The 19,822-nt window shown below is 37.1% G+C and overlaps 1 protein-coding gene across 1 annotated transcript in view; it reads left to right on the top strand.

The window, feature by feature from the left end:
- The window catches only part of DCDC1 (doublecortin domain containing 1), a 352,665-nt gene that overhangs the window by 15,332 nt on the left and 317,511 nt on the right, over positions 1–19,822 (top strand). Inside the window, exons 4-5 of the mRNA XM_045825425.1 lie at positions 3,778–3,983; positions 17,040–17,133. Coding sequence (XP_045681381.1) covers positions 3,778–3,983; positions 17,040–17,133 — 300 coding nt within the window. The remainder of the gene's footprint in view (positions 1–3,777; positions 3,984–17,039; positions 17,134–19,822) is intronic.

The raw sequence follows: 19,822 nt of genomic DNA, 5'->3' as shown, positions 1-19,822 counted from the left end.
TAGCCTGTTCTTCATACAGTACCCTGCTGAGGAGCGTCTGATAGCTTCCTATCCTTTCCAGAATAAAATCCAAAACCTTGATCCTGGCACAATCTGGCCCCTTTCTACACACAAATTTTATTTTTTCTTTCTCACACACACCAAACTCATTCTCACCTGAGAGATTGTGTGCTTGATTTTTCACTCTGCCTGAAATGATCTTCCCAGATTTTCATGACTACTTACTTTCCTTTTTTTTTGAAGATTTTATTTATATTTTTTTAGAGAGGGGGGAAGGGAGGGAGAAAGAAAGGGAGAGAAACATCAATGTGTGAGGGAAGCATCAATCGGTTGCCTCTTGTATGCACTCCAAGTGGAGATGTGGCCCGTAACCCAGGCTGTGCCCTGACTGGGAATTGAACCAGCAACCTTTCACCTTGCAAGACAATGTTCAACCAACCGAGCGACACCAGTCAGGGCTGATAGGACTAACTTCTTGTTACTGGGGTCTTTCTACTGAGATGTCAGCTCTTGGAGGGACCTTTCACAGTCTGCCTCACCCCAAGAGGCTGTGATCTGCACAGGCTATTCTGTCCTGTTCACAGCTGTCACCCCGGCACACTGATGAGTGGATACCCAACAAGAATCATTGAATGAATAAGCTATTGGCTGACGAGAAATTAATAGGAGTTAAGGGTTTAAGATCTCTCTGAGCTAATGGATAACCGTGATAGAAATAAGAATTGTGAAGTGTGTATCAATTTGTGTGGAAAGATGTGAAGCTTTAGGTTTATTGAATTTGAGATACAGGCAGAAAATATACGGCAGAGATGGAATAGCATAGTGAGCAGGGGCACAGTTTCTAGAACTGAATTCACAGTCCAGTGCTGCCGTGCTCTAGCTGCAAGGTCCTGGGCAGGTTATCTGTGCCTCGATTTCCTCGCCTGTAAATGAGGATAATGATATCTACCTCAGAAAATTGTTGAAAGGACTACATGAGTCAATACCTATAAATCATATAAAACAGCATCTTGCTAATAGTAAGTATAATTGTTCATGGAATTTAAGGAGTTTTACATATAAAAGAGGTAGTCAAGGCCACCGGCTGGCACTAGGGTGAGAGAGGGAAGCACCTAGGGGACAAAATCTGAGGAGACGCTCACTCTGAGGGTCATCTGCTTGCTCTGCCTTGAATTTTGTGCCTTTCGCTTGCCTCGCTCTAACCCTGACCCTTTTCTGAGTCATAAAAGGGGAGAAAGTCCTTTTGGGCAAGGTTCTCTAGATCTGGGCCCTGCATCACCTCCTTCCTCTGGCCTTGGTTTCCTGCTGTTGCTAATCTTGGGTTGCCTCACTGTCCACTGGTTGCTTCTCTGTCCTTTCCATCACCTAGATAACCAATTCTCTGTAGTCAGTCCCTTCCCCACCTTCTGCTCAAGTGCTCCTAGTAGACTGTTTTTCTAGTTGGACCCTGACTAATGTAATGGTTAATATACTCTAATGTTCCATAATCCGCATAGGATTTCAGGGACATGGGGAAGAAGCGAATATTTATGGAGTAACTTCAACAGGTCAGGTACTTTAACATAGGATACTTGTCTCATCAGGTTGTGGAATGGTACTCACTAGATACTTTGTAGATGATGTAGACACTCAGATGTATGGTAGGGTAACTCATCTAGGGTCACTAAGTAGCAGAGCTGAGATTCAAACATAGTTTTAAGGTTTATGACCTTTCCACTATTCAAAGCATCTGGGGAGCATTCAGATTATGGGTAAACGCCTATGAAACTACAAGAATTTGTGAACTTTTATTCCCCAGTGAGAGATTTTTAAATTTTATTTTCAGAGGCTCTGGTAGTTTCCCCCCTCCTCCTTCTCCTCTTCCTTCTTTATATTATTGTTAGGAAATACACATAAATATTTAATCATTTTAAAGCAAATAATGCAGTGGCATTTAATACATTCACAGTGTTATACTACCACCACCTATGCAGGTGCAAAACATTTCCATCGTTCCAACATAAAACATCTTATACCTATTAAATTTCTCCTCATTCCCTCATTTTCCTAGCCCCTGGAAACCATCTGTCTGTATTCTCTTCTGAATATTTTATATAAACACAATTAATATATTAGCTTTTATGTTTTCCTTCTTTGATTTAGCATGCTTTGAGATTCATCTGCATTGTACCATGTATCTGTTCTTTTACTGCTAAATAATATTCCATTGCTTATATGTGTATACAAATTTTCATATTTTTAAATTCAATTTGTTTATTCATTTATTCACCGGTGGATATTTGGTTTCCACCTCTGGCCATTGTGAATAGTGTTGTTTTGAACGTGTGGGTGCATGTTAGTTAGTTAAGTACCTGTTTTCAATTCTTTTGGGCATGTATAAACTCATTGACCTCTAGTTTATAATTCTAATCCTAGTTCCTACCAATTTTAGATTACAAAATGACAAGATAGAATAATGAATATCTGTAAAAAATGTTTTGTCTTCTTGAAGGCTCAAGCATGTCTATAATTTAGTTTCATTTATTCTTTAAGTTTTGCCCATATTTCTGCCTACGGGGCATGTGTGCATGCATGTGCATGGGTGTGAGTATGTGTGCAAGAGAAAGACATCGAAAAATCAAGAAAGAGGTCCAGAAAGACAAGTGTGTTTATTTTTAACTATTTAATGTAACCATTCTCAGACTTGAAGATTATTTACAATGACTTGAGTGTATTTCATATCATCACTAGTTGGTTCTGTATAAAGTACTACTTCCAGTTCAAAGAGGCCGTGCTGCTTTCAAGGTAAGTGCTAGGAGAGAAGTGTGATTTGGAAATTTTGGACAAGCAAATGCTGCTGTTTTCAGTTATATACAAATAAATTTTATTCCTCTCATTAGGACGTATCAAAGACAGATGAGAGCGATCATTGCATTTTTGTATTTATGTGAAAATGAAATGTAATTGAAAATAAACTGAAAGCACACATAAAATAAATAACTCGGGTGCAAATTACTCGCGTACGAAGTGAAGCCTCTGGAAGAGAAAGGAACGCGGACAGCACCTTAGCATGCAACACGCCGCCCTCCTTTTCCCACCCTCACATTTTCAAAGGGATACATCGTAATTTAGTTGCACTCCCATTAATACTGGTGGGAGTTTTGAAACTTAAATTCCTGCACACATCTTTGAAAATGTACAGGTCAAAGTAACCTGTTAATTGAAAGCTAGTTTTCATTTTTAGTGAAATAGTTTGAATCTCTCACCCAAAATGTCCTAAAAGTCACCTTTGTTCTAGTCACAAGTGTAGAATTATGTATAAGATTACTATTTGGAGGTCATCATCTTCAAAGCAACATGGATAATAAATTATATTAAAGAGAAAAATGCGTTCCTCAACCCTATCGAACACAAAAGTTCAGGACCCCTGCTGTTGCGTAGTGAGCAAAGGACCTTGGACCCCTTCACTGGACCCTCTCAGCCCAGTGCGTCCGATCAGTGATAGAGGCATGCTAAGGTGAATTTTAATTAGGACTAAATTGTGGTATTACTCTTTCATACCCTGAACATCTGTTCCCTTCAGAAATGATGATTTATGCAGGCTATCAGAGCAGACAGCTTGCTACAGCTTATGTCACGGTTAGTGGGAAGCTGGTGGTAGCATTTCAGAAAACCAGCATCTGAATGGAGACTGGCCAGTGTACGTGATATAGGGAACAGGGGGAGGGGAAGCATGATGTGTCCATTTTTAATTTTGAAGCCAAATATTGACTTGACTTTAAAAAAATTCTCTTCTAGACCATCTGTTGTTAATGAAGAAAGTAACTTGGACAATGAATGGGCTGATGTTTCCTACTGAAGTTGAAAGACGGAAAACCAAGCCTGTTCTTTCTAACAGAATGAAGAAACTTACGGGGAAGACCTCAGTCCGAGTTCTGTTCTTTAAGAACGGCCTGGGGCACGGTGGCCATGAGCTGGCAGTGGGAAAGGAGACGATGAGAAAGGTAATTCTGTACCAAAGAGCGGAGTATAAATTACGTTTCAAAGTTTTAATGGTTTTTGAAATGTACTGTTTTGTTTTTTTTCTAAATATCAGTGTCAAGTAAAAAACTGAAATATGAAGGAGGCATTATATAGAACACAAAAGTTCAGCTGTTTAGAACTGTACTTATTGTAATAACAATATAAATTACCTTATGAAGCAACAATATTTCAGGAAATCATTTGGCTAACATGGTTGGTTATTTACCTAGTAAAAGTTGTGTTTACATTTGATGAAACATTCTAGTCAGTTACAATATTGCATAGAATATTTAGATCGAAGCCAATCTAACCTAGCTTCAAAACTCAAATCTGCAAATAAATAAGACCTAGAAGCACCCCTGTTTCTTGAAAAAATTAGTAAAGCCCAAAATAACTACGATTCAGTTGAAGTGTACATATATTTTTAAAAGCAAATCTGATAGGCCTAAGACAAATCATGTAATGATCAAGCACACTTTAAAAAGCAAATTTTAAAGTGTTATTTGTTATATAAGTGCATGTTTTTAGAAAGTGCTTATACCTTTCAGATCATTGTTTATATTAAAATAGGGGGAACTAATGAGAATATGAAAAAAAACCCTTTTTTTACAAATAAGGATTTTTGAACCAATCTTAAAGCAGCCTAATAATGCTAATATTTATTAAATATTTATTAGAGATTAAAATATAATCAAACTGTTTAGGCTTTAATCCTGGCTTCATCTTTCACTATGAGACCTTGGATAACTTACCTTCTCTGAGCCTCAATTTCTTCATCTAAAAAATGGCGTAACAATAATGCCTGTCTCATAGAATTGGTATGAGGAATCAATGTGCTATTATTCAGAGACAGCAATGCCTGGCACTCAGAGAGTTCCCAATAAATATTTATCATTCTTATATTTAGTACTCATAAGTATACATCTAATAGTTAGAAATTATTTTTCTTACTAGTGGGAACTATTTATTATGAAATCAAGATAGATATAAATCATTTTGTGGTAGCAGATTATTTTAAAAATAATTACTGCTTGAAACAGGTGAATAGTTCACTAGATGCTGGAAATTTTTGTTACTAAGTGTCTTTTTTCCTCATTTCCTTATTTTTGTGGTGTGTTATAATCACAACTGGGTGAGAGCATTTACTGAGAAGCTGGGAAACCAGGTTTGATTTCCTTCTTATCTACAGGTTTGGCTTATGAGTAAGACAGGGCATGTTACACACCAGAGCAAATTGCTAAGGCACGTTGGAACATCTTCCCTGGAGCTTTTGAAAAATAGAGAAGATGGACATAACCCGAGGATTGTTCAAATGCAGTCAGTCGTTCTTGGAGATAGAAAGCTAGAGTAGATAACCTCTCAGGTTCACTTCAGTTCAGTCTCTGTAATTCTATGCCTTGGTGGTAAAATTGGGGTAATAGTCACAGATTACATGTTCTTAGATGAAAGGCTGAGTGTAAATAAAAATGTCACTGCTATTTTGCTTTTTGGCTATAGACAGCAATTTATTTAAAACTGGATGATCAAGAAATTCTTCAGCTTATTTTTTTTCTTCTTACAGTTTGTAGAATTTAAAGAGATTTTACAATTTATAAAACTCAGGGAATGAGTCAGTATAACTGTATTTGTAAATATTTGTCCAATCATCACTCTTAAGAATGAGGTAGAGGGGGAAAAAAGAATGAGGTAAAAGAGAGGAGGCCTTGGGTGTTGTAGAACCTTCTGGAGGGAAAAAAGTAAGGCCAGGTAATTATTTGGTAAATAAAAATTTAAATTTTGAAAGCTTTGTTGATAATCACAGGATAATGCTCTAATTATAGATTTAATACCAAATTAGTAATAGGTACAAAGAGGTGGGATACTCATAGGAGGAATACAAATCATTTTCTTTTTTACGATAATGCATTAGGAATATTGGGACTAGTAGCTATTTTTAGATTACTAAAAGTTTTAAGCAGCAATTTAGGTTACTTGGAATTTTTATATAACTGAGTAATATGAAAAGGAAGTAAAATGTAAAGGCCTCTAATACAGGGGAGGTTGTTACAGTGGGATAAGAAGAGAATTATTGAAGATGGTTGGTAAAATAAGGTGGGTAAAGCATGAAGTCTCCTCTGAGCTCAGAATGAAGCCAAGTGGAAATGACTGTATTTCAGTCACAAATGCAAAGTCAAACAGAAATCCATTTGTTTCAGGAAGTTCAGTAAGTAAGAAGTTTGAAATGAGGGCCACAGTGACATAACTGTTTACTGAACTTTGGACTACCAGAACTGTGGACCATTCTTTGGAATGTGAATCAGATGGTTTTAGAATTAGTTGGCATGGTTTTAGTAATCATACATCACTGTTGGGTATATGCTAAACAGATCTATCTGTGGGTTGAAAAGGGTATAAAGAAAACTTTGTGGGCACAAGATGTAAAGTAAATGGAAACTGAAAGCATCTGTTCTAGATACATAACTTTTTAAGGTTAGCGTCGCGGTGGATTTCCTCAATTATCTCTTAGAATCTTTGTCACAGAAGTGGTAGTGAACTGTGTGGATTTTTGTATTATCCAGAATAGCATCTCTTTTATGAGAAATATTTATTTTTCCTCAGCAGTTGATAATTTTATATATATAAATATGCATATTTGTTTTCTGCATCATTTTATATGTACTAATAGCATGGGATTTCAATGGTGAAGGAGAACAATGAGAAAGATAATGTAATGAATGAAAAAGTGAAAAAGACCCCTGTCCTATCCTCCTGTTTGAACTGTTTCTTCCTTTGACCTCTGTCCTGGCACCTCCCTTCCCTCTCCGCCTGGGGGTGATTCTCTTTCCCCCTGTTCTCTGTTGAAGACTTTTCTCTTTGTTCCCTAGTGTTCCTCTTTTTTTCATTTACTTTATCTTGCACACATTCCAGTGGCTTTCTGAGAAAGAGAACATAAATTTTGAGATTTGGGGAAATGATTCCTTCCACTAAACACTAGAAACATTATTCCATTGCTCCTTGCTGGTTTCCAGTGTTGCCGTTGAGAAGTCTGGTAGCACACCCTATCTTTAGTAGATGACCTGCTCTTAATGTTTCCTCTCTGAAAACATTTAAAATCATCTCTTTGTTCACAGAGTTCAAAAGTTTTTCCAAGATGTGCTAGATACTCAGACTAAAAGGTCTCATGCTTCTCTTATGAGTCATTTTGTTGAATTTTTTTTTTTTTTGCAATTTTTCACTTTACTTTTTCTGTTCTGATTTTATGGGACTCTTCTACTCTGATTTGTTGGATCTTCTGAACTCCTAATTTTTTTTATCTGAGAGATTTCCTTATCTTTACCTTCCTGTCCAATGAACTTTTTTTTTTTTTTTTTTAACTTCTGCTCCTTGGGCTGTCTGTTTTCTCTAAGTACTTGCTTATTTCATTTGAGTGTTTGTTTTTGTTCTTTCCTGTTACAGGCTTTTCTTAAAGATGAGTTAATCCTCCGTCAATATTTAAAGTGAAGAGCTAAGAGCTGATTGAAAAGCTCTTGAGCGCAGGTGTGCCTGTGGAAGGTTGGATTTCATCAGGGAGTGCTTTAAAGGCTGGGCCTTATCTTGGAAGTTGGGGAAGGTCCCTAATTGTCAGTGTCTGTAGATCTTTTCTCCAGGGCTGATTAGTTTCACCACATAGAATCTATCAACTGGAGAGTTAATAGCCAAGCAGTGAAGGGGGCTGGCTATTAGTTGCACTTCCAGCATGTAGATTTTAATTTAATTTCCCTTGTTTTAGTAAGATACCATCACACTCTGATCTGCCTGGTGCTTCTGATTCCAGAGTTCCTCTGATTTAGCTTCTATACAGAACAGATCTCCTGTCTTCTCTTCTGATGGCAGAAATCTAGGTGCCTTGAATGCTTGATATTGGGGAAGGGTTTAGGGGTTTAACTGCTTTTTATAGAAACAGTCAACTTGTTTTCAGCTGCACTTGTTAGAGGTCACTGGTGGCTCAAATTTCTGAGCCTTTCTGGGGTTCTGCAATACAGGGCAAGTTTGCTCTGCTAGCTTAAGTTTTGACATTGCTGGTCTGCTAAATCATTTACCACTTAATTATCTTTCCTCTGACTTCCTCTGCCTATCACTGGTGTCTATTTTCTGATTCTCATTCTCTCTCTCCCACGTCCATCTTTTATTTAACATTGATAAAGCAGGTTTTTTTAAGGTAAGAAGATAATTCTAATATTCAATTCCTACCTCAATGGGTTGTTTTGCCCAGTCTCGTGGGGTCTGTACACCTCACTTTGGAAAAAGGAATGAGAACAGAATATTCCCTTTTGTTGTCTGAAGGCAACATATACTTATTGCAGGCAAAGTCTTCAGTGTTTCCGAAGTATGACCTACAGAACACCTGCGTCAGAATCACCTGGGCTCTCTGTCTAACGTTTGGGCGTCTGGGCCCCACTCCAAGCCTGTTGTATTGGGAATCTCTTTAGTGTGGGGCCTGGGAGTTTGCATTTTAACAAATGTCTCCAGGTGAATTCTAGGCTGACTAAAGTTTGAGAACTCTTGTTCTTGTGTTCTAAAAACTTCAAACTTACTAATTCACAGAAATTGGCATGCGTTTCTTATTTGTTCTATACTACTCATGCGGTTTAAGAGGAAGAAAATAAGTTGTGTGACAGAGAAAAATGGTTAAGGGAAGGCAGATCACTGATTGCTAGATCAGAACTGGTGCAGGGAGTTGGGGAACCAGGGAGAGGAGAATGTCTGCGAGTGAGCAGGAAGGGAGCAGTCTGTGTGTGGCCGGTCTGACTCAGAGAAGAAGCAGATAATCCCTAGTATTTGTTTGTAAGTGCATTTCATTATAGTGACTTTTCTCTGTTACTACTGGAAAACCACGTAAGTGTTTAAGGAATTACTCATATATGACTCTCAAGACATAAATACAAAATAGACTTTTTCAGGTGGTTTTAAACCAGAGGAAAATCTAGACATAGAAGTTGATGATAAGCACATAATAGATGCTCAACATTATTAATTGTTAAAGAATGCAAATTAGATCCACACTGAATTACCACAACACATACATTAGAATGGCTAAAATTTAAAAAGACTGATAATGCTAAATGTTATAAATCTGGGTGTTGTAAATATTGTAAATAGTGAAGTCTGGAGCTACTGGAAGTCTTACATATAGCTAATGAGAGTACAAAATGATACAGGCATTTTACAAACGAGTCTGGCAACTTCTTATGAAGAAACACACACTACACATTCTAGCATTCCTTTTCCAGGTACAGTAAAGCCCTCACAAAATGCTGTTGATAGGTCCAGTGACTTGAAGCAAAACTGCATATAATGAAACCAGATTTACCATAGGCTAATTGATATAAACAAGAGGTAAGTTCTTAGTGCATCTCATCCATGTTATAATGTTGACTAAAAGTATGTTATTTGAGGACCTGTTGTATTTACTCAAGAGAAATAAGACATGTCAACACACAGACTTCTAGGTGAATGTTCAGAATAGCTCTATTCATGATAGCCCCAAACTAGAAACAGCCCCAAAGTGTCCATCAATAAAGTGAATGGATAAACAAATTGTAATATATTTGTACCAATGCATACTCTTCAGCAATAAAAAGGAGCAAACACTGTGATAAAAAAGAAGCCAGAAGTAAAATATTACTTATCTGGCTCCATTTACATGAATCTGCAGGACAGACGGAAAAGCGGATGCCTGGGGCCCGGAGGACTGAACTGTGGTTGGGAAAGAGTGCGAGGAACTTTGGAGAATGATGGGAATATTCCGTATCTTGATTGTGCTGTTGGTTACACAGACACCTTTTTCTACATGCACCAAACGGTGCACTGAAAATAGATACAATTTGTTTCATGTATATTATACATCAAAATAGAGATTTAAAAAACAAACAAAAATTACAAGATTAGAATTATAAAAATGTAAAAGTAATCTGGGCTATTAAATTTTTTTTTATAATTTTTAAAAAAGATTTTATTTTTAGAGAGAGGGGAAGGGAGGGAGAAAGAGAGGGAGAGAAACATCAGTGTGCAAAAGAAATATAGATCGGTTGCCTCTTGCACTCCCCCAGCCCAGGACCTGGCCTACAACCCAGGCGTGTGCTCTGACCGGGAATTGAAACAGCACCCTTTCGGTTTGCGAGACGATGCCCAACCCCCTGAGCCACATCAGTCAGGGCTATTTGATTATTCTTAAGAAGGGATCAGTTAAGGATAAAATATCCAAGGAGTGTGTACTAATAGGTTATTTAGAAATATCTCCCTTGGTTATCTACCTCTCGTTCATATTTTTAAAAAAGATTTTATTTATATATTTTTAGGATGAGGGGAAGGGAAGGAGAAAGAGAAGAAGAAAGAGTGATGTGTGAGAGAAACATCTATCAGTTGGTTGCCTCTTGCTCGTGACCAGCCACGGACATGGTCCGCAACCCGGGCGCACAGCCCGACTGGGAATTGACAGGCTGTCACTCAGTCCACTGAGCCACACCAGCCAGGGCTCATTCACATTTTAATAATAAAATGCTAGAACACCTACATTTCAAATTCACAAGATATGATTGCTTTTACAAATCATAGTCGTGTTCATTACTAATAAGAGGAAATAACTCAATTTGGTGTGCGTTCTGTCAGCTACATTTATGAGAATAAGATAAATACCCAGCTAGTAGATTTATCTTTAGGATTTATTCAATAAGAAAGTACCTTTAAGCTATTTAATAAGATGGGTATAAATTCAACCTAATCTCCTGGCATCTTCAGGGTAAAAATGATGATCATAATTCTTGTTGTAAGTCATTTTAAAATGTTGATCTTGGCCAAGGGTTATGCCAAGTACATTTTATTACATTTTAATTCTTTGAAAATTCATAATGTATTTTACAATCTTTTAGTTAGCAAAAGAAAAAGTCTATGAAAACAAATTCCCTTTCTGAAAATATTCATGATAAATTGTAGTTAGCTTTTACTAGACAAATATAATTAATTGCCCATGGTGAAATGTTTTTAGTACTCTAGTGAGTTAATTTTATAATTATCCATTTTCAAAGTTTTTAGCTTGCTAAATTTCTTCAAAAATTCTTCTGGAGGTTGCTAATTAAATGGCTTGCTTCTTGGGTCTATATAGTGAATAGTTACATTTTCTGTACAAATACTTATTAAGTTAGCTAGAGCAATTTTTCTCATTTGAGAAACCTGGGCCAATTTTTTTTTGTCTATCAGTTAAGATGACACCATCTGCAAATAACAGAAAAATCCTCATTTAAAAAGACTTCAGTAAAATGAAAGCAAGAAATCCAACAATAGGGCAGTTCCACGCACAGTCTGACTGGACTCTAGTGACGTTCTCTGTAATGTTTTATATTCTGTGTGCTTTTGTGCACTGGCTACAGGATGGCTGCTACATTGCCAAGTACAACTCTGTCCAGAAGCAGAAAGGGGTCATTTCTTCCATATGACTGAAGAAGCCTGTTTTAGAAGCCCCTTCTCATGTCTCATTGGCTGCAACTAGATTATGTATCCACCCCCAAACTGATAAGGGACACAGGAGCACCATAATTAACTTAAATCAATCAAGAAAGCTGTAGCCTTCCTTTGTTAAAAGGGGCAAGGGCAAACCCCTGAACAGAATCAGGAGAGCAAGGATGAGGTAGAAGGTGGGTATTGGGAAGGCAACTGAGAAAATTGGTATACATGTGAAGAGGTTTGTAAATTTTATTTCCTAAGGACGGGACAGGGTCAGTGGTCTGGTACTAAAAAGAATTAGTTTTATTTGAAAAAAATTTTTTTTCTAGAATTACAAATCCTTTAGTTATAGCACAATTTTATAAAATCGGTCTGAAATTCTATTTGCTAGATTGATCAGACTCTTAACAATATAAAATTTATGATGAAATCAATATAAATTAGACATAATTTGTATTCACTTTTACTCATTGATTAATTCATAATATTTTTATGACTACTGATGTCCACCAAGCACCTGGAGAGAGTGGAAGGTGAAATGAGCCACAGTCCTCCCATGTTCGCAGGGAATCTTTAGCCTCGCAGTGGAGAAAGGCACTTGTAAAATAACCACATTATTAACTGTGGAGCAGGCAGCACAAGAATGTCTTTCTGAGAAGTGATAAGCAGGGTTTATCTGGGTACATATAAAAGATATTGAGGATGGTAACCTTTCCAAGCAGAGAGCTCAGCATGTGAAAATACTCCATAACCAGAGTGAGCCGGATAAATTCCACGAAACGAAAGGTGAGTATATGAGGGAGCAAGTGGCTTTGTAGGACAGATTAGTGATTTTAGTGATTTTTGCCTTTTCCCCTGCAAAGAGCAGTGAGAAATGTAAAGGTTTTAGTTGGGAGCAGAAGCGGGGAGTAAACCAGACTTACATTTTGAGCACTTTGGTGCTCAGTGAAGTTCACGTTGGTTGGGCCAGGTAGATGCAGGGAGACTGTTAGTTACCTGCTGCCGGGGTCCTGGTGACAGATGACGATAGCCTGGACCCGGGTGTGGTAGTAGAAATAAATGGAGACAGTGGTGTCTTTCTAAGATCTTTTTAGAAGATAAAATTAACAGGCCCTGATAATCACTTGGATACAAGGGGTGAGGACACTGAGGTGTTAAGAATATGAAGGATGCCCTTCAAGTTTCTGGCTTGCACTCCTGGATGGATGGAGGTCCTTTTCCCTATGATACAAAAGAAGACTGAGCTTGAAGGGGAAGAGCTGGGACTCAGGGATTTAGTCTTAGACATGTTGATTTTGAGGGATCTTTGGTCCGTTTAAGTGCAGATACGGAACAGGTATTATATAGTCGGAGCTCAGATGAGAGCTGAGGGGTAGATATATCATTTTGAAAGTCGTGGGTATGTAGAGGAAGATGAAACCCTGGGGCCCTAACTAGATTGCCTTACGAAAGAAATTAGAGTGAGGCGGGAAGGAAGAGGGCCAGGACTGATTTTATAGAACTCAAGTAAACGGGCGTCTGAGGAAGGCAGAAAACCAGGAGAGAAATTTAGTGGATCATCCTATTTCAGAATTTAAGGGAAAAGAAAGTTAAAAGAAAGAGGAAGTGGTCAAATGTTATTCAAAGATGAAAATAAATGGCAATTAAGAAAATGTCCTTTGGATTTGTCAACATGGTAGTTTTTATGTGAATGATGATGCAGTAGACCAGGAGTAGGCAAACATTCTGTATATGGCCATGGACAGTAAATATTTTTGGTTTTATGGACCCTCGGGTCTCTCGCAACTACTCAGCTCCATTGCTGTAGTGTGAAAACAGCCATAGAAAATACGTAAATGAACAGTGTGGCTGCTTTCCAACAAGACTTTATTTATGGGCTCCGAAATTTGAATTTCACATACGGTGACAATGTGACAAAATATTATTTTTCTTTTTATTAGTTCTTAACAGTAAAATAATATAGAAACAATTCTTAGCTCACAAGACATACAGAAAAGGGCCGTGGCCAGAATTAGCCCACGGCGTGTAGTTTCCCGACCCCCTGCTGAAGAGAGCATGTAGGGAGGTGCACATCGGGGCTTACACTTCTGGGCATTGATTCATAAAAACATGTTAAAAGATCACTAGGTTCCCTGTCTTTGAGGAGGACAGCATCGTCGAATCTGAGGGCTTGTTGGTGTGGCCCACTTGGCCTCCAGGGGTGTCAAGCTAAGCATACCATCTCCCTTGGATGGGGACTGACAAACCAAACCCAGACCACGTCCACGGTGGTCACTCCAGCAACTGCAGACCGCACCAGACGTGCCCAGGGCTGGAGGTGACCCCTAGAACTGTAATCAAATTGATTAAACTAAAAAGAGCTTGTGGAAGGTCTCTTCCCAGGTGCTTGCCAAGAGGAGCCTGGCTTTACAGCGTGATGATTTGAAATTTCAGTATCAGAAGGGCTCTCCACAACCTAAACTATAAGAAATTAATGTAATGTGAATTTGTAAAAGTAATATTTTAACAAGTTTGACAGTTACAGATTAGTGGAAATGCCTTTTAATTAACCTGACTATTACAAGAAGATGGCTCCATTAAATATGTTTCGATTGTGAAATATCAGAACAACCTTGTTAGTATAGGCTCCTTTCAGGGCTTTTGATAGAAACATATTAATACTAATTCACACCACTGATAATTTACTCTGAGAGCACGACTGGTGAAGGCTAGCGTTGCTTAAACACTGCAAGGGTCTCATGTTCTGAAAGTAGAAGAGAGTGACAGTGTTGCTGATGCATTATTAATTTTTACTATCTGATTTTCTAATGACCATTTTTAAACTCATTTAACTCTTTAAACCTGGCTCACACAAACCTTTTTATTGGTGTTTTAGCACAATGAAAAAGAAGTCTTTGAGTTAGAAAACCATGTGATTTTTACTTGACTGGTTTAAGACTCAAACGTAGCAATATTTGAAATAAAATTTTAAATCATTGAGATTTTAATTGAAGTAAATGGGACAATCTTTAAGTAGCTCGTATTTCAGTTACTTTAATTAGTAAATTATAACTTTGGAGAATATTTAGATAGTTGAACCTTCACCAGTAACTAGGGACTATGAATTGCACAAAGGGGCTTCACTGCACTTTTAAATAATAGATTTGTAAAATTGAGAGATTGAAAACTAAACACAAAGAATGGGAAGATCGAGAATGTGCGGAACCTAAGGAGGGGGCTGCATCTGGTTAGGGCCTGTGGGAGCGACTGTAGATCCTTAATAGTTTTCACAGATGATTGGCGAAGGGAGAATGCATACTGAGTTATCTCCCTTAAGGATTTCTGTCAATGAGCATGGCGGTGGTGGTGGTGAAGGGATACTCTCTGGGCACAAAGTCACATGGGAGAAAGCGACCAATGGGAGAATTTTGCTAGTTAGAGACCAACTGTGTTATTCAAAAAGTACTTACAGTATTAGAAGAAAACAGTAAGGGTGGATCCTATGCCATTGTCAGTTAATATGTTCCACTCTCCTTTCTACCTGAAGTTGCAAACAAAACTCCAGTTTATCCTTCTGATACCTTCTCTTGTATATTTTGCATATTGTGTTTCAAGCACGTTTAGTAAATGCTTCAATTCATGGGCTGGTTTATCTAGGGTTGAATTAGGATTCATGGGAAAGGAGTCCTATGTGAACTTGTGTGTAGCAGCCACTAAAGAAATTGACCCAGGAGAGTGGGAGGGAAGGCAGGAAGACTGATGTTCAACCTTTAGAGGGTCCCAGGGTTATTACCTTGATTGGGTAACAAGGACCAATCCCAGCCAAGGGGGCTAGAGTGGTAGGGACAGTGACATCACAGGAGCTGTTCCAAGTTACGGAGCATCGTATCTGACTTGTGAGGACACATGGCACTGGTCAGGAAGTGAACTCATGCATTGACACACTCCAGGTAGGCAGATCGGAGGTCAGTGCATGTGCTCCCCACGACAGCGTGCAGAGTTGCATGTGAAGGATATTGCAAGTATGTTGTTATTTGACTAGGTAGAACACTAATAGGGGGAACATTTCCCTCATAAATTAAAAGGTGCAAGATCATTCCTACAACTTCATCCTTAATCACATATAGATACTCCTTCTTGATTTTGAGAAAAACAGCAGTAGTACATAGTTTCTGAAGAATTGCCCGAAGCTCTGGGTTGCAGCTAGTGTGCAAGAAACACACAATCTGGTGAATGCCCGTGGGAGTATGTGGCACGTGGGAACATGATTGGTCATGTGTAGGCTTAGAATAAAGGCTGAGAACATCTCGTATAGTCCAGTAAAGGCCACTTGGTTAAATTAAATCCCTCAGTTAAATATTTGCCTTTTAAATGTAACAAAGCACTTGATGCGGGAACTAGATAAACCAGATCAGTCACAGTGTTTGAAAGTAGTTCTCCAAACTGAAAGGAAAGTACAACTTTGACTCAACATACATGTTAAATTGTTTAAATATGTCCATTGTCACAAAGAAAATGAGTTGCTTTGGCTAGGACTAGGATTACGGGCTTCATTTTTATAGTAGGGATGGAAGCGGGCAGGAATGGAGCCAGTGATATCCGCAGTGGGAAGGTGTCCTTTTCACCAGATGATCCTATAACGAACATCGTCCTTCAGTAGTTCTTGGTTATCCGAAAGCAGTAGCATATTACAGCAATGAATAGTGAAAACTGAAAACAAAGTACTTTCAGTTTGGATTTGGAATATATCATGTACTTTTAAATGAATAGGACAAGCTCATGATTTGGGAGTCACTTCAAAAATCTTAATAAAACCTGCCCTAGATTACCTAATACTTTCCACCCTCCTTGTTACTTTAATTTTTCTCACAATGCGAGTAAAACTGCCTCTCCAGCTGATGCTTAGATCTTCCCTGATGTTGGAAAGGTGACTGTTTCACCTTTACAAAGGCTACATCAAGAACAAGTGGAGACATTAAAATATTAAGAAAAGAGGTTTAGCATATTAGAAACTATTAAAAGTAAAGTTCTTGAGACTCAGGCTCATGGAAAACCTTGAAATATGATTTATTCCATTTTTTAAAACCTGAACAACATAAATATCAAGGTCAACTGTGATCAGATTACATTTAGGAATGCAGTTATAGTTATAACTTCATGTAGTTAAATATAGTTATTCCTAATAACTAGAATAATAATAACTATAAGAATTTAAGGTAAAGAGAGTACCTTAAAACCTAATTTAAAAAGTAATATTCTCTTATTGTAAAATTAATGGAAAATATAGGAAATAGCAAGAATAATATAAAAATCCCCAAGATTTCTACCATTTATTAAATAGTGTATAACCACTTTTTGATACTTGTATCTTCTTCCTCTTTTTTATTAACATTTGTGTGTCTTTAAAATATAATTGGCAGCTAACAATTTTAACTGCCTTTTTATTTCACATATTAAAAATATTTTATAAATCATTAAGTTTCATTTTATAACACAACTGTTAATAGCAATGTAGTGTAGAAAGAACTCTAAGTGTATATTTAATTTAGCCAGAGCTTACTGTGATAAATTATTTATAGGATTTTTTTTTTCCTGGGTAGGTTTTAGATGCTTGCACAATGAGAATGAACCTAAATTCACCAGCCAAATATCTCTTTGATTTGTATGGCAGAAAAATTAAAGATATTTCAAAAGGTAAGTGGCAAAGATTTTCTAAACTATATGATAATATTATGAAAGGTATTTATATAATTTTGTTTTTACTTTATGCATTTAAAAGGAAAACAGATATAATAAAAGAGCTTAACATGAATAATATATCTTTCTTATACAAAGGGAAATCATGAAAGGGCATAAAAATGTTGGGAATCTTTTATTTCATCATGTTTTAGTCCCTTTGGGCTTCTATCTATCTATCTATCTATCTATTTATTTTCAAGATTTGTTTATTTATTTTTAGAGAGGGAAGGGAGGGAGAAAGAGAGAGAAAGAGAGAAACATCAATGTGCGGTTGCTGGGGGCCATGGCCTGCAACCCAGGCATGTTCCCTGACTGGGAATCGAACCTCTGATGCTTTGGTTCTTAGCCCGCACTCAATCCACCGAGCTACACCAGCCAGGGCGATATATTTATTTATTTTTTAATTGTTGTTCAAGTACAGTTGTCTCCATTTTCACCCCACCGTGCCCCCTCACCCCAACCATCCCTGCCTCCCACCCGAAACGCCCCATAGACTGAGTGGCTTCAATGGCAAGCATTTATTTCTCCCAGTTGTGGAGGCTGGTACTCAGACCAAGGTACCAGTAGGTTCCGTGTCTGTTGAGGGCCTGCTTCCTGATTTTCCTCAGTGTGTCTTTATGTGGCGAAAGAGGCAAGGGTGATTTCTGGGGTTTCTGGTAGGAGGACATTAATTCCATTCAGAAGGGCTCCACCCTCATAACCTAATCACCTCCAAATACCATCTCATTGGAGATGAGGTTTTAACATGTGGATTGGAGGGGCAGGGGAACATGCACATTCACTCCATAGCACAAAGCAAGCTTAGATTTTTAAAGAAATCGATGGGTATTTTAACCATCGTAAACCATAACTTAAATAAATGAAAGTAATTGATACATTTTCATAATTTATTTATTTCTTTGGTATAAGCTTTCAAAAGAAAAATGAAATATTGCACTACTGTATACCTGGAGATTTTAAAAAATATTTGGGCTAACTTCTAGAAGCTTTTTCAGAGGTTCTGATATGTGCTTTAACACAATTTTATTGTATTTTTTTGTCCAAATATGAGACATCCATTTTTATTTCTTAAAGGCACTGATTTTCTGGTCTCTGAAAGCAAAAATATCATGAATTCCATATGTGTGCTACTATTAAATTACTATTAATAGTAATTACTACTATTGCTTTACTTTTTAAAAATCTATTTTTTATTACTTTAGTAGTAATCACTATTATTTGAATAGTGGTACTAATAACACTGTGAAATGTGCCACTGTTAACAGCCTCTCACGTCACTGAAACCTTAGTTCCACGTGCCAGAACAAACATATAAAGTGGCAGACTCTAACTGCAAGAAAACTAAAAGTCATTTTAGGGTGTGGCTGTCCTGGATACTCCCCTTTGCGTCTAACACCCTTTCTTGTCCTCTACAAAAGCAAACTTTCCTGGCTTTGACATCCTTGATTAATACTATTGAGTGATCACTGTGATATTTTTGATACTTATTGTTCCTAACTTAAATTTATTTCCTAAGGAGTACATATATGTGTGCATTTAGAAAATAAATCTATTTTTCTTAGTCATTTTCAATATTTGTATTAGATATGATAATTATTTTTAATTAGGGGTTTTCATCTGAAGTTTGTAAAGCACTTATAGACACCCATTATCTAGGAGCATTAGATAGTTATTTGCTGGTAAGACACATTAACTCAGGGAATCCTTCCTTATTTTTTATTTTTTTGAGGGGTGGGGAGAGTTATTATTATTATTAAGGATTTTATTAATCCTTAATAAGGATTTTTTTTTATTAAGGATTAAGGATTTATTATTAAGGATTTTTTATTATTAAGGATTATTAAGGATTTTTTTTAAGGATTTTTATTAAGGATTTTAAGGATTTTTTATTATTAAGGATTTTTTTTTTTTTGCCATTTTATCCCCTTCCTAGTCATGCTGGCTAAACTTTTCTTTATGATCAACAATATTTTATAATCCTTAAACATGCATTAATAAAATAAATAAATAACTTATTTTGTAAAGATCCTATCTAGCTTTGAATTATTTGCAGCTCACCTAAAATTTTAGATTTGAGTTAATTGCTAGAATTAAAATCTATATGGTACTCTGGTTAAGATTAAAGATTTCTTTTTGGAAGTTTGATTCCCCCCCTCCCAAATGTGGTAATAACAAAATTGCTTAACAAAACAGAATGTCTCTGACTCTGAGGTGTGATACTTCACGGATGCCAGAGTCATTCAGGTTCATGCCTCATGCTTCATGTGTCAAAGAAGTGTGCTATTATCACATTTTAATGTGTGCCTCGCCCTGTGTTTTTGCATACTTATAAAAGCTCATGCCAGCTGAAATTAGCCTATGCAACTACTAACATGTGGGAGCATAACAAAGTCACTGGACTTAAAACACAGAGAAGTTAATCCTGTTGGAGGAACTTCCAGTATGTAGCATACCACTCACTTAACATTAGGTTTTTGCATTTCTTATTTCTTTGTTAGTGTGATTTTGCACATCACATGATTGAGATCCCTGAACTTTTATGTTTGATGGTTTTCTGAACTTCAACTTAGGAAAGATCAAGTGCTATGCAAAAATTATCTCTTCATTTAAATAGATAAATGCTAATACTCTGATTTGATGTATA

Source organism: Phyllostomus hastatus, unplaced genomic scaffold, assembly GCF_019186645.2.
Source record: "Phyllostomus hastatus isolate PE091 unplaced genomic scaffold, TTU_PhHast_1.1 phas_scaffold_585, whole genome shotgun sequence".
Lineage (NCBI taxonomy): Eukaryota > Metazoa > Chordata > Mammalia > Chiroptera > Phyllostomidae > Phyllostomus > Phyllostomus hastatus.
The sequence above is the reverse complement of the archived record's forward strand: the minus strand, read 5'-3'. Positions and strand labels throughout refer to the sequence as shown.